The 15,177-nt window shown below is 43.5% G+C and overlaps 1 protein-coding gene across 2 annotated transcripts in view; it reads left to right on the forward strand.

The window, feature by feature from the left end:
* The window catches only part of LOC144236230 (paralemmin-1-like), a 136,746-nt gene that overhangs the window by 63,603 nt on the left and 57,966 nt on the right, over window positions 1-15,177 (forward strand). For both annotated transcript variants that reach the window (XM_077769849.1, XM_077769850.1), the window contains exon 2: window positions 3,568-3,648. In XM_077769849.1, coding sequence (XP_077625975.1) covers window positions 3,568-3,648 — 81 coding nt within the window. The remainder of the gene's footprint in view (window positions 1-3,567; window positions 3,649-15,177) is intronic.

Below are 15,177 nucleotides of genomic sequence, written 5' to 3' on the forward strand. Positions count from 1 at the left end.
AGATGATGCCATCAAGCACTAAGTTTGAGGGACTGGATATGAACAGTTGGCAGTTGGGTATGGGAATTTGGAGCTCAGAAGAGAGTTATCAACACACAGGTTGTATTGTTGACGAAACTAAAGGGAATCATGTAGTCTAAATGTCTGGAGTGAGAAGACGGCCCAAGAGTTGGTGGTTCGGCCTTGATAAAGGGAAGGAGAAGTCTGGGAAGCAGTAGGCTAGTGGGCGAGGAGCACAGCTCAGACCTCCAGAGTCCAAGCAGGTGGCGAGTGCCAGGAACCCAAGGTGCCCTCCTTGTACTTGCCAGACTTTGACTTGTAACTACTTCTATACAGAGGCTGGCTGCACACCTTACCTCTTTTGTTGGGGTTAGGAGTGACTTCAAGACCTAGCCCTATCACCGTGGAAGGGGATTCAACTAATCAAAGGATCCTGTAATGGCCACAGATGTACCAAGGGTCCTTGTGATGGGGCCAAGCCCAAGTCTTCAGCAGACAGAACACAGATGTGTTGATGCTGGTGCCTGGTTGCATATATTCACAACTGTTTGGTGTTGAGCTTCAACCCAATAAAGGGTTTCCTTAAGGAATATATGAATACAGCACAAATGGGAAAGTATTGCTTTCCAACTATTGCCCGTTCCCACGCCGGCTTGCTTTGGTCTACATGGTTGAAAGCGAAGACACTGCTTTGCCTACCCCCACTCCCCCAAGATGCTATTAGTTCTGAGTCTCATCAGTTTCGGTTCTTGTGTTTGTCCTTTTCTTCTCATTCAGACTGGATCAGCTCTAAGCTAGGGTGGGCTTGTTAAGTTTACTCATCCCCACCCACCACACTTCAGGGTGAATGTACCACCCTCCTAAGGTCTTTCATGATTTTTTTTCCATCCAGAGGTCAGCAAATTATGACTGCTTAGAACCCTACAATACTACATTATAGAATGAAGTTCAAACTTCTTGGCCTGGCATTCAAGGCCCTCGATGGTCTAATCCTAGCCAGTCTTTTGAATCATTCACCTCTATTCCAAGGAGCAAGCCCTACACTTCAGTTAGATTTCCCTCCTCATTGTCCCTGGAATATGCAGTATATTTCTATTCTTGTTCACACAATTCCCTTTGCCTGGAACGTGCTGCCCATTTATATCTACCTAATTCCTCCCCATTCTTCATGAACTAACTTAAAACCTGCATCTTTCATGATCATATCTCTTCACAGTGACCACCTATAAGTCTCCTTCTTGAACATATAAAGGTTCACTGCCTGTACCATCTGGTACTATTTGCTCTATTCAAGGTATAGTTCACGAATACAACAGTGGGGAACTCTAGAGTGAGGATTTTCTGTGTGAACAAAGGCACAGAGGTGGGAAAGCCTAGGTTTGCAAATGACCAAATGTGTAATTAGAACACTGGCTTAGTCCAATCAGGTTTCAACATACTATACCATAGTCAGGGTGCCTTATACCCATTAGGAATTTGTGTCTCATAGCTCTGGAGACTGGGAAGTCCAAGATCAAGGCACTGGCAAATTCAGTGTCTGGTGAGGGCCTGCTTCCTGGTTCGTAGACAATTATCTTTTCACTGTGTGCTCACAAAAGAGCTCTCTGGGGTTTTTCATCTAAGGACGCTAATCCCATTCATGAGAGTTCCACTCCATGACCTAGTCACCTCCAAAAGGTCCCTACCTCCTCATACCATCACTTTGGGGATTAGGTTCCAACATATGACTTTGCGGGAAGGACACGACATTCAGTCTATAATGAACACATAGCACTCAGTTCACATTTATGGAAGGATTGTGTCATCAGCATCTTGTGGCCATGACCACTATGGTTCTGGATTTCCATTTGGACAACTATATACCTTGATCGCCAGTGGGAATAGATGATACAGCACAGGAATTCCTTGAGGAATCCTGGGATATAGAGATAGTGGCTGGTTCTGAAGGTCCTTGCTTTACCAAGTGGTACCTCTGAGATACTGGATAAGTGTGCTCTTCTCATGAGGCCCCACTTCCCCATCGACTGTCATTATATCATACATACTTACACACACTCTGAGATTAAGCAGCATCAATCACGCACCACTGATCAGGGTTCTTTGGTAAACGGTAAGTTCCTCAAGTATTCTTGAGCCTTACTTTGGCAGGAAGTTTGTGTCCCTGACTTGGATATCGTGTCTCCCCGTGGTTTGAGATGATAAGCTAACATTTCTTAAAAGTCTGTGCCTTGCACAGAAGAATACAGTCATAGCACAAATTATTGCTCTGTTGACTTGAACAGCCATGATGCAGCCACCACCCCAGATACATAGCAACTGCGGAAAATGAAGGCTTCTGCGAACACAGAGCCCAACAGCCAGCCTTCCACGTTATTGTCCCCTCCAGGAATTGGCTGTCATATTGTAGAATGCCACTATGTCTGTCTAGCACGTTTCCCCTGCATATGAGAGTAAAGGGAAATAAGCCAGTGCAGCAGTAAATGTGTCAGCAAACCTTCCCAGTGTGCACTTTGGAAACAAAACAGGGAGCAAGTAAGCTATCATTAAAGCCAAGCCTTTTTATTCTTAAATTAGTCACATTTATATGATGTTTATTGTCTGCATTTGAGAAGCAGGGAGAAGAAAAGTATTACGTGTGCACTCCCGGGGGAAGCTTATGCTCCGAATACGGGAGAATTATATCCCTTGAAAGCCAGCCTCTCGGTACTACCTAGAAGTAAACATGTGGCAACAAGTATAATAATAAATAGCATTTATTGAGCGTTTACTATGTGCCAGGCTATTGTTCCAAGTCCTTTACACGTATCATCTCATTTCATCCCCGCCCCAGCCATAAGGTTTAGGTACAAATTATGATCTCCTCTTGACGTGAGAGAAGGCTCGGACACAGGGAGGTAAAAGAACTTGCCAGAGGTCACACAGGTAGCAAGTGGCAGAGCTGGGAGTTGGATCCAGGCAGACCAACTTCAGATTTCATATTTACCGTAACCTCAGTGAGCCCCACCCACATGCAGTGCTCCCCCCCTCAAGCCTAGTTTCAGTGAAGACCACCCATCTAATTTGCATGGTTTGTGGTATCCAATGGGGTGATTTGTCCTAGGAAATTGGAAATTATGTTGGCTTATTTGTGTATATGATTTCCAGAAAAGAAAGCTGACCCTACAGTCCCCCACTGTTTCATGCTGTCATATTTGCAGTTTATAACAACCTCTGTCTTTTCGGTTGAGACATTTTTATTCTTTGTCTCCAAATTAACGCTGCATAGAACATGACTCTGCGAGTGTGTGTGTATGTGTATGTGTGAGTGTGTAGAAACCGCCTTTTCTTCTGGATTAAATTGCTGCAGCCTGGCTCACTGAGGAGACTCTCCCACTCGCCAAGCCCACAGCAGACATGTTAGGAGAAAGCTGCTGGAGGTGGAGGGGCAGGTGACCCCGTGTGTGTGCCCAGCGTCTCTGGAAGTGTCTATACAGATGTGTGCTGCTGCTGTTGCTGCTTCCGGCCTTAAAATTCCTGGAGCCAACACCCACCTACTCTTACAGCCTCTCTCTCTCTTTTATTTTCAAGGAAAAAAGAAAGAGGCAGACTGAAATAGAAGGCAAGCGACGAGAGCTTGACGAGCAGATACTTCTGCTGCAGCATTCCAAGGTAAGTGGCTGAACCCATGAACCTATTCCGTTATTAGACATGCAGATCACACTCCGGAGAGCCGGGCAGAGGCTGCCCTGGCGTGAAGGCTTTGCCGCTGACTGCACGAGCTTTTTTTCATTCAGTCAGGAAACCATCTCTTGGCTTTTCTGGTGAATTTCTCAAACCCAGGGCATTGTTACAGCATTCCAGTTTCTGCGAGCCTGATGAGATTATAGTGTGTGTGTGGATGGGTTTGGGGGCTGGCGTGTGCATGCGAAATGCTCTGGTTATATTTAGAAATTGGATGAGAATTTCCACATGGTGGGTGAGGCAGTGTTCCGGGGCTGCGTCTCAGTGCATTAGGTCCTGTGTGTGTGTGTGTGTGTGTGTGTGTGTGTGTGTGTGCATGTGTGTGTGTGCATGTGTGTGTGTGTTTGTGTGTTCAGAGGTTCCCGAGGATACGTTGAACATCATGTTCTTTTACAGATTAAACGTATTAATATTTTCTTTCTCGATGCGGAGAGAAGGGAGAGAAAAGCACTGTGATCTGATAAAAGAGCAGCGCTGTGTGTTTCAGATGATTCGTTTGTTTTATTTCTACTCTACCAATTTTTGGAAGTGTTCTCTTAGAATGAGCAGTGGGTCAAAAGATGGCATTGCAATGATTTGACTCGGTTGGGTCTCCATTGCACCGAGGAAGAGAGATGCGGGGGTTATTTATTTATTTTTCTTTAAAACATAAGGCACTTAAGCATCATAATTGATTACAGCCTACGAGAAAGCTCTGTCACTGCCACAAGGACTGCTTTCCGCAGGCTTGCAGAATATTGTGAACACATTCCAGGGGCCACCCGGGAGGTTCTGCATGCCTTCTACTGCTCTGGGCTTTTTTTTAGGACAGCCTTCTCCTCCTCACCTCAAGTTGCGGTGACATTCATGTGCAGATTTGCATTGCTTAGGGGGCTGGTGGGGAAGGTTGGGGCTGACTTTCAGGGTGAGGCCAGGTATAGCTAATTTTGATTCTTTTAAACAAGACAGGTCCTTATGCTTATATTTTCCACTCTTCTCTAGAAGATTATGGTTGTGCTAAATGAATCCTCAAGATGAGAATTATCAGCAAGCTGATTTCAACTAGCAGCATGACCTAAATCTGCTTAGCATATTTATCAGTTTACTATCAATTTTAACCAGAGAGATGTGTTTAAAAGGAAGAAAAACAGCGTGAGGCTAAGAATATTGCCCACTTCTCTTTGCTCATTGTGTAAATTCATTTATGGACCTTTCTTTGTAGGAGCTTACAATATATCCCACATGTTATTACTCTTTCCTTACAACATCCCTGAGGAAGCTTTGAGGGCTGAAGTTAGTATTTTCTTCTTACAGGGAGGAGGGCTTAAAAACACTGAATAGAACTGAGTGGATTTTTCAAGGTCAATCTGGATGGAGCTGGGACTCTGGCTCACAGTACAGTCAACTCATTCTTTACAAGAGACCAAAATGTATCAGAACCTCGGTGAATTCTTGGTTACAGGTGGATTTTTTTTTGTATCTTTGACCAGACAGCCCCTCTCCTTTTTTAAAAAAAATTTTTTAAAATATTTTTATTTATTTCTAGGAGAGAGAGAGAGACAGCGTGAGCAGGGGAGGGTCAGAGAGAGAGGGAGACACAGACTCTGAAATAGGCTCCAGGCTCTGAGCTGACAGTCAGCACAGAGCCCGACGCGGGGCCCGAACCCACGAACCATGAGATCATGACCTAAGCGAAAGTCGGACGCTTAACCGACTAAGCCACCCAGGCGCCCCAGCCCCTCTCCTTTTTAAGCTCAATGTGGTTCTTTGCTTTTGCATTCCTTGAATCAAAACTCAAGCAATAAATATGTCAAATCAAGGTGTTTTTTTTTTTTTGCCCTACTTCTTATCAGATACTTCTTATAAGACATCAAGGACTCATTCATTGCTGATGTCCAGCAAAGTATCCATCCATCCATGTATCCATCCATCCACCCATCCATCCAGCCAGCCATCTTTCCATCCTTCCATCTATGCAACAATAGAAATGACAGTAAAAAGGACTTAGCATTGCATGTGGAAGCAGTGAGATTCCTTCAGAGACTTGGAAACAAGGAAACCAGATATTTCTTTATGGTCATCTTGATAAAATTCTCGCATAGTAGATGAGATTGGCTATCTAAGGGAACACCCAGCACTTTCGCCTAGGGAATCTTCCAGTAACCTGGGGAGAAAGGACTGCCAGTGATGGAAATTTAATAAGTGGAGACAAATGTGTTGCAATTTTCTCCCTGGGGAAAGGCCATGTAGGCAGAATGGGGGTGGATCTCTAGCCTTGCACAATGGGGGGAAATAAACAACAGCTGCTCAGAGGTTCCAACGGTGGTTTAAGACAGACTCCAGCTCTGGCAGGTACCAAGTATCTCTGCTCTGGTGAGGCGGGGTCTGAGCTAAGGCCAGAAGAGTCATCAGGCCTCACCTTGGCTCAGGTGAAACTTGCCTCCTGACTCTGCCTCTCTCTCCCATCAGTCCCCAAATAACTGAGAGTTATTCTGGTGGTGCCTGACTGAGAGATATGGTCACTTCAGGCACCAGAAAGGAATATGTTCTACTTGAAATCATTTAGCTGTTGACGGAACTTGATAGTGTGAATCATCTTCCCGGGGATCATTCAGTTTTGAGCTTGGCAGCCTCACCCCTTGGTGGTAGTAGATTCACTGAGGTTATAGTTCCTCTGTGAGCCTCTTGGTAGAGACTCAGCCAGCTCTCTCCTGGCAACATGGGAGCCTTGTCCTCCCTTTGGCCATCCTTGGTAATAGTCATGAGTTTTTGAGTGCCTAATATGTGCCTGGTCCTTTAAATACATCCCCTCATTAATGGCCAAACTATCACTTTCCCTGTCTTATGGGAGAGGAAACAAACTTGTGAGGCTAAGTAATTTGCCCAAGAACATGGAGACTGTAAGTGAGGAAGCCCGGGCTGAACCCTAGGGTATGTCTTTCTCCAAAACCAAGCCTTCTCTAGGATACTGTTTTCTTCAAGTGAAATGTTCCATTTTGAATAATTTGTCTAGAGAGATGCCAATCCTTGTCTCTTTATTACAACTATAGTTTCATGGACTCCAGAAAATTTAGAGCATGTGGAGACATTATTGCTTATTAGTAGTTCCTTAAGGTAGAAAATATTAAGAAATATGTCAACAATTAATTATTTCACTAATTTATAAAATCTAAGATGCTCCCTAAGAAAAATAATATATGTGCTGGGTACAAAGTTAAATGGAAAAGCATTAGAACCAGATTTCATATTTATGAAGACATCGTTCTCATTATGAAATAGTCTATGGACACTTATTCTCATGCAATGAGGTATGAATTATTTAGATAGGTTTACTGGTCTCTTGTCAAGGCAAATAAATAGAATGCAAGACAATAGTTTTGATGCTTATTTGATTAATATTCTTGGTAACTGCCATATTTAGGGCTATGCAGTGAGTGATGCCACAGAATGGTGTATTGTTACTTTATATATGTACAATAAATAAATTCTACAATGCAATGAAAGACCAAAGTGTGGAATGCTGAAATATCTGCTACACCCGTGTGATTAAAAACCTCCAGTTCCTTTGAAGTTGTCGCCAAATTAAACTCAGATTTCTTTTTACAAGATCTTGGCTATATTTGGTGTCTAGTATTTGTGATGTAAGAAATTCCAAGAAGTGCTCACATATGGGACCAGTAAGCAATTTTAGGAGCTGAATTATTTTTGCTGATTATAAAAGAAAGACACGTACAATCTTTGAAAAAGGCAAAAGTTTAATGCAGAGGAAAATATAAAGAAAAAAACGTAACAACTGTGTACTTGTCAACCAGATGTAACTCACACAGAGGTATATCCTTCTATGCTTTTTCTCCAATATATTTTTATAGATTGAGGTCTGTCACCCTTGATGACAGACCCCATGAGCTTGTGGGTAAAATAAAATGATATGAACATTCAGGTCCAAAATACATTAACCTTGATCTCTTTTTTGATTTTGGTAGATAGGCTGATTTTGGTAGATGGGCTCATACAAAGTTTTGTCATTTTTATGAAATCACATCTCAAAGTCTTTCGCTTTGTCATACCTGACTTTTTATATTGTCCTTGCAAAGAACGTCTCCATCTCGAACACTTAACCTGCGATGTTTCTCGTCCTTTCAGTACTTTTAACCCATCTAGAATTTATTTTTCTATAGGAAATAAGATAGGAATAACTTCCTTTTTTACTGATGGTAAGACTCAGCGTGATTTATTGATTAATTCATCCTTTCCCTCCCTGACTTAAATGTCTTCTCTATCATGGACATATTTCTCTCTTATGCTCGAGTCTACCATTTGCAGATTCTTTTAATTCCATGAATCTGCCACCCTGTGCCAATACCATCCTTAGTGAATCCCTCTAGCTTTTAAATATATAATATGTATTAATAATATGTCACAAGGCAGGAGCCATCATTATTCTTCCTTTGATGAATTGTCTTGGCTTTTTATTCCATGGAAACAATTATTTACTTTTATTGCTTTTATTATGTGACTTGTGATAATGTGAGTTTAAAAAATAAATCAACTATTATATTATGCCAGACAGACTAAATTTAATATTCCCCTTTGCCTCTTGGTTGAATTACCAGAGATTTGTCTATTTTATTGGTCAGGCCAAGGTCCCAGCAAGAGTACGTATGCAGGATGTATTGCCACATGAATCCCTTTGGAACTGTCACATTTATAAAGGTTTGTATGACAGAGTCAGCACTGTCAGAATCAAATTGCTAATATTGTATCTTCAATACATAAGCTGCCTTTGATTTATTTATTTATGAGCAGGGAACCCTGACTAGAGTTTTTTTTTCCTAATCCAAGCTATGAAAATTATCATCATATTTTAAGAACCACAGCCTTTTCTTTCAAGAAGATTGAACAAAAAAAAATCAAAGACTGAATTGTGACCCTGCATGATATGTATTGTAAACCCACCAAAGTCATTTGCTATATAGCCCGAAGGTACCAGGAGCCTTGCTGCAAAGATGTTACAGTGTCTCTCGCTATTGTGAACCATTAGCACTAATTTTAGACTCATCTTGGTTATTAGTGTGTGTGAAAGGCCAATTTTAAATTTTAAAATATTGATAGGCAGGCAGGGTACAGAGTGTAAAGGAACTTTACATCTCATCCTTTTTCTCAGCATGTATCCATCTCTACTGGCCCTATAAACAGATTGAGTAGAAGTTAGAACTCGGTTTCCTCTAGTGGAAGTCTTGGGTTGACTTCTGTGTGGACTGAATCATGTAACAAAACTCAATACCAAACCAAGATCTTACCAGGAGTCAATAGGAAAGAAGGGAAGTGTCCCAAGGAAGGAGAAGGAGAACAGAGAAGGGACACAGATGATCAAGAGCACAACACAGCTGTCACTCCACATTGTGTTTAAAGCACTTTCTATTAGGTTGAATTTCACTAGATTCTCAACAGCATCTACCAGCACAGCCAGTGTCAGTGTTAGCCAGATTATAGGTGAATGTGTGACCTGGAGTAAAAAGTAAACTCATAAAAGTGTAAAAGGAAATCACAGGTAAATATTTTCAACGTTTTAGAATGAGGAAGGCTTATCTAATTATAAGCCAGAATTATCAAGTAAAAATATGGGTAGATATGACTTCATAAAAATTACAGTTAGAGGGGCGCCTGGGTGGCTCAGTCGGTTAAGCATCTGACTTCAGCTCAGGTCATGATCTCACGATCTGTGAGTTTGAGCCCCATGTCGGGCTCTGTGCTGACAGCTCGGAGCCTGGAGCCTGCTTCGGGTTCTGTGTCTCCCTCCCTCTCTGTCCTTGCCCTGCTCATGCTCGCTCACTCTCTCTCTTTCTCTCTCTCTCTCAAAAATAAATAAACATTAAAAAAATTAAAGTTAAAAACAAAAATTGGAGACTGATTAGTCCCAACTCATCTCCCACTGTGCCATCTCTACACTCCCCACCTCCACCAATGACCACCCGGACATTCCTCAGTGCTTACCTGGATCACCTTGAAAAATTGCTTAATCTCAGATATCTTATCTGTAGATTTTAAAAGTTTGATTAATCATGTTGCGCCCTTTAAATATTTCCAACTTCATTTGTCAGTTGTACCTCAGTAAAGCTGGAGGAAAAGGTTTGATTAGATGATCTTTAAGGTCTTCTTCCATCTTAATTGTCTTAAGATTTTTATAAATGTTTATTTATTTTTGAAAGACAGAGAAATAGGGCATGAGCAGAGGATGGGCAGAGAGATCGGGAGACAGAGAATCTGAAGCAGGCTCCAGGCTCTGAGGTATCAGCACAGAGCCCGACATGGGGCTTGAACTCCCGAACCATGAGAACATGACCTGAGCTGAAGTCGGATGCCTAACCGACTGAGCTACCCAGGCGCCCCAGTCTTAAGATTTTCTATTTGCTAAAATACAGTGCATGTGCATGGTTTTTAAATAATTCCTTCACTCAGCAAGTATTTATCGTCACCAATAGCCTTGCGCATCAGCCACTGTGGACGAATAAAGAATCCAGCACCTAACAGTGGGAGGTCAGGGATGAGTGGGAGAGGACCCCACTGTCAGAGAACCTGGAGAGGGGTTATCCGAGTAAGGGGGTAGGTCAGCAGTGCCTGAAGGTTTTGTAAGTCCTATGTGAGAAAAAGAAGGTTCTTAGGGATCTTAGACAGAGTGCACCATTTGGCTTCAAATCTCAGAGCCGCATCTTACTAAATGTGTGCCCAGGGGTTAGCTACTTAATGTTAGCACCTACCTCATGGGGTTTTTGTGAGAGTTTAATGGGTTTCTGTGTGAAGTACTTAACACAGAGTTAACAGCATTGTCACTCAGTACCATTGCTTCAAATATCATGTATGTATCAATGACTCCCAGGTTGACATCTCCAGTCCCGATGGTCCCTGAATTCCAGGTTCTTATAGTCTGCTGTTTTCCTAACACGTCCACTTAGATGGGTGTCACGTTCATTTTAAGCCTCTCAAGTTTAATATGCCCTAAATGGAAGTTTTGGTTTTCTGCTCCTCTCACACTTGTTCTTCCTCTAATCTTCCCAATCTCCAGGTGATGATACCACCATCTACCCTTCCGCTCACACCAAATATCTGTGTCACCTTTAATATCACCCTTTCCCTCAACCCCCACGTCCAATCTGCCGGCAAGTCATGTTGACTCTACCTCTAAGATACACCTCATGCCTTCCACTTCTTCTGCATCTCCTCTATTTTAAGCTAACATGCTCTATTACCTGATGACGACGTAATAGAATCCAATCACTTTGTAATCCTGTCCCTCCAAATCTATTTTCTTCCCACGGTACTTAGGACAAAAGCCAAACTGCTTAGCGGGTCTGCAGTACTCTACCTGATCTGGCCCCAGCCTTCCTCTCCATCTTCAACTTGTTCTACTCTCCCTTCCCCACTCCCTAGTCCCTATGGTCTAGCCACTTGGGTGATCTTTCTGTCCATAAACATGCTAAACTCTGTCCCATATCTGGGCTGTTACATTTGTCGGTCTCTCCACCTGAGGTGCCCTTCCTTGGATCTCAGATCTCCGCTCAAATGTTCAAGTGCTCACGGAGACTTCTCCCACTGTCCTCCATCGGTCCCTGTTTGTCACATTGTCCTGCCTCCTTCCTGTGATGCTTGTATCGCAGTCTGAAATTATCTTGCACCCTTGTTTATTGGGACAAAGGCTCAGTGAGGTTGGGGACCTGCCTGTCTTTCAGAGCAGTGTCGTCAGGAGCCGGCAGAGTGCCTGGCAGGTAGGGAATGGATGAGGATACCACTGCTCCTGAGACGGGGATGCAGGAGGAGAGACAGCCATGTCGGGGGATGAGGAGCTCCTTTTTGGATCAGTGTTTGGCTAGCCGGTGGGAAAGCTTCTGCATTCTCCAGGCATCTGGATAGTCACAGGTTCCCATGCAGGGCTACTCAAACCAAGGTCCTTGAACCAGCAGCATCAGTGACAGCATCACATGGGGGCCTGTTAAAATGCAAATTCCCAGGCCCTGTCTTGAACTTTGAGAATCAACATCTCCGGGGGTGGGAATCTGTGCAAGCTCTCCTTATGCATAGTGCAGGGTTTTTAAATTTTTTTTTTTAATGTTTATTTATTTCTGAGAGAGAGGGAGAGAGAGAGAGAGAGAGACAGAAGGAAAGAGAGAGAGAGAAAAAGAGAGAGAGAGAGAGAGAGAAAGAGAGAGAGAATGGGCAGGGGAAGGGCAGAGAGAGAGGGAGACACAGAATCCGAAGCAGGCTCCAGCTGTCAGCACAGAGCTCGACACGGGGCTTGAACTCTGTCACTTAATTCTGAAACACTCAGGCAGCCAGTCAGGGCCAGACCACTCCAGGGAAACTGGTGCTTTGGATGGGCATGTGTGACCAGAATGTACACGTACATTGTGTCCCAAGGCTGTAACATGGCCTGCCTGCAGAGACAGCAGGAGGGATCTGGGGTAGGTTAAGGGAATCTTTGGTGGTAAAGATGTATGAATTCGTGGTTTCTCAGCATTACCACTTTGAGTGCAGGTGAAAAAAATCAACTTTGCTTTTTTTTGTTTGTTCCTGTGATGTCAAAACACTCTTGTGAAACAGACTTCTCTGCAACCAGGCCCACTGTCTGGTTCTGTTAGTGTCTCTCTTCTTGGCTCCAGCTGTTGGGGATGATTTGGCTTATCCAAAGAAGAGACAGATCTGAGGACACATGTGCTTTTGGTATTCATGGTCACCAGGCTGCCGTTTTTGAGAGATGCTGACAGATGGCTAAGGCTAAATCAGCCAGAAATGAGGAGTTAGACACTTTCTTGGTGGCAGGAGGCACAGTGTGAATAAGAGCAGAGAGAACATTCCCAGGAGCAGCCAGTGTCATGTTCCAGGAAGCCCTGGCTGTGTCCCATCCCTGCTAGGGCAGACAAAGCTGGGTCTGGCCACCGCTGCCTTTCCAGAAGGGTCCGCACTCCAAGACCAGGGTTGCCAGTAGATCTGTCTCCCAAAATCCTACTAGGGTTTTTACCCTCTGTAAGTTGAATGAGGCGAGTGTCAAACACTTCAGCTGAGGGAGCCCTGTGAAAGTGTGGCAGCCCCTTCCCGTGGAATTAAGAGTGACAGAAGATCAGGATTTTTCCACCTCACCCATTTACTCATTCATTCCCTGGAACAAGGCTGGGGCAGCAATAAGATGCAAAGGGGAACGAAGAAAAGTCCCAGCCTTTGAGGAGGTGGGAGTCCATGGGGGAAAGATATAAAAAGAAAGAATCTAAGAACAGTATGAAAGTGCATTAGAGCATGTTCTCTCTAGAGGAGGCAGAGAAGAGAGCCTTGCATCCTACCAGCAGGAGCAGAGGAAGACTCCTCAGCTAGCATCTTACCTGCTCTTTCTCAGATGAGAGGAGGAGAGGCCAGGGCAACAGGAAGAACAGCAAAACTAAACATTTGTCTAGTACTACATGTGGGTCCAGCGCTTTTAGCATCTGAACTCATTCAGTCCTCATGACAAGCCTAAGATGGGCTTTGTCATCATGTCCATTTTACAGATGAGGAAACGAAGGTTCGATGAGGCTGAGGAGACTGTCTAAGGTCACACAGCTAGGAAGTGGCAGACTGGCTCCAGAATTCAGACTGCTAACCCCTGTTCAGCCCAGCCTCTCACCATATGTGAACATGATATCTGGCGAGTTTTGAGTGGAGAACAGTGCTTTTGAGGTTTTTTTTTTTTTTCCCTGTAACCCACTTAGAAAGAAAAACCAACTTAACCCACTCATCCCCACTTTCCAGAAAGAAGAAGTATCTCTGTGATAAAGCTTTGGAGAATGTAGTAGTTGCTAGGGCTGCTGTGATGAACACCACAGACTGGGTGGCATGAACCACAGAAATTATTTTCTCACAATTCTGGAGGCTACACATCCAACCAAGATCAACGTGTCAGTAGGGTTTGCTTCTTCTCATGCTTTCTGCTTGGCTTGTAGATGGCTGTCTTCCTCGGGTGTCTTTACATGGTCTTCCTTTGGTGCATGTCTGTGTCCTAATCTCCTCTTCTTGTAAGGGCACCAGTCATATTGGATTAGAGCCTGTCCCAATGACCTCATTTAACCTTAAAGACCCCTTTCCAAACAAGGTCAGGTTATGAGGCAGTAGGGGTTAGGACTTCAACATATGAATTGGTGGGGGAAGGGGGCCATAATTCAGCCCTGAAGAAAGGGCAACTAATGTCAACAAATGATACTGTGAGTTTTTTTAGTGGTTATTTATTTTGAGGGGGGGGGGAGAGTGAGTGCACAAGTGGGTGGGGGGAGAGAGAGAAAGAAAGAGAGACTCTTAAGTAGGCTCCATGCTATCAGAATGGAGTCCAATGCAGGGCTCGTTCTCATGAACCAGGAGATCATGACCTGAGCTGAAGTCAAGCGTCTGACACTGAACCCACTAAGCCACCCAGCACTCTAGTACTGTGAACTTTTACAATGATTTTATATTATTAAACAATGCCCTATAAATCTTTAAAGTGCTTTTTTTACACTCTCCTTGGTGGTAGTTGTAAATAAATTTACAGGCACCATGTTACCAATGGTGTATAGCTGTTTAAGTATATTGGTATGAGGGTAGTTCCTATCTACAATCGCTTTAGCATACGATCAGGAATCACCTACATATGAACAGGCCCATGCCTTTAATGAATGGAAAACAATAGGTCACGTGCTATAAATATGGTTCTTTATGCACTGTAAGAGTAATCAAACAGGCCTGCACCAACAATGATTTATAAATAAAAGGCAAGAATAATTCAGTGAAAAACACGGCTACTTGGACACCATACTGATGTGTTGCTAAAAACAAGTCCATTCAGAAGTGTTGGAATTCTAAACATTGGAACTGCTCCTATACATCCAGCAGGGTCTTCACAGCCCCACGTGGCTGCTGGATTTCTCAATAGAATGGTGAGTTAGAACCATTAGTGAATTCTAACTTATTATTACTAAATGTTGGCAATTTTTAGTAACTCATAGCTTTATAATAAGTGACTTTTATTTCTTAATCTCAAGAAAAATGAGAGCCTCCAGAACTTGTCTAACTTTTGCTAATAAGAGCTGTAGAAAGGAAACTGAAGTATGAATTTGGTGTCTACAATATTAGAGATATTCCACTCTCTCATTTCTGTAAATTTAATTGGCTCCAAGCTATGCATAGCCTGGCTCTTAATCATCATAAGGGTTCCCTTTCTTTTACCCTGCTCAGCCTGCCTGACTAGGTCAAACCAGATTCTGATGGAAGTGATGCCTGAAGCCAGGGAACCCAGTGCTTATTCTATACATCATCTAGGTTGAGTGGCTTCAAAGCCATTATAGGACCAGGGAAAAACTGGTCACATGCCCTGCTTCTGGTAGACTCGGGGTGCACCCTTTCAGTCATCCATTCCCAGGACCGCTGACCTGCCCAGGGTTTGCTTAGCCATGATGCCCAGAGTCCAGGCTCTGCAAACATCCA

The sequence above is a fragment of the Crocuta crocuta genome, unplaced genomic scaffold, assembly GCF_008692635.1.
Source record: "Crocuta crocuta isolate KB4526 unplaced genomic scaffold, BGI_CrCroc_1.0 scaffold95, whole genome shotgun sequence".
Taxonomy (NCBI): domain Eukaryota; kingdom Metazoa; phylum Chordata; class Mammalia; order Carnivora; family Hyaenidae; genus Crocuta; species Crocuta crocuta.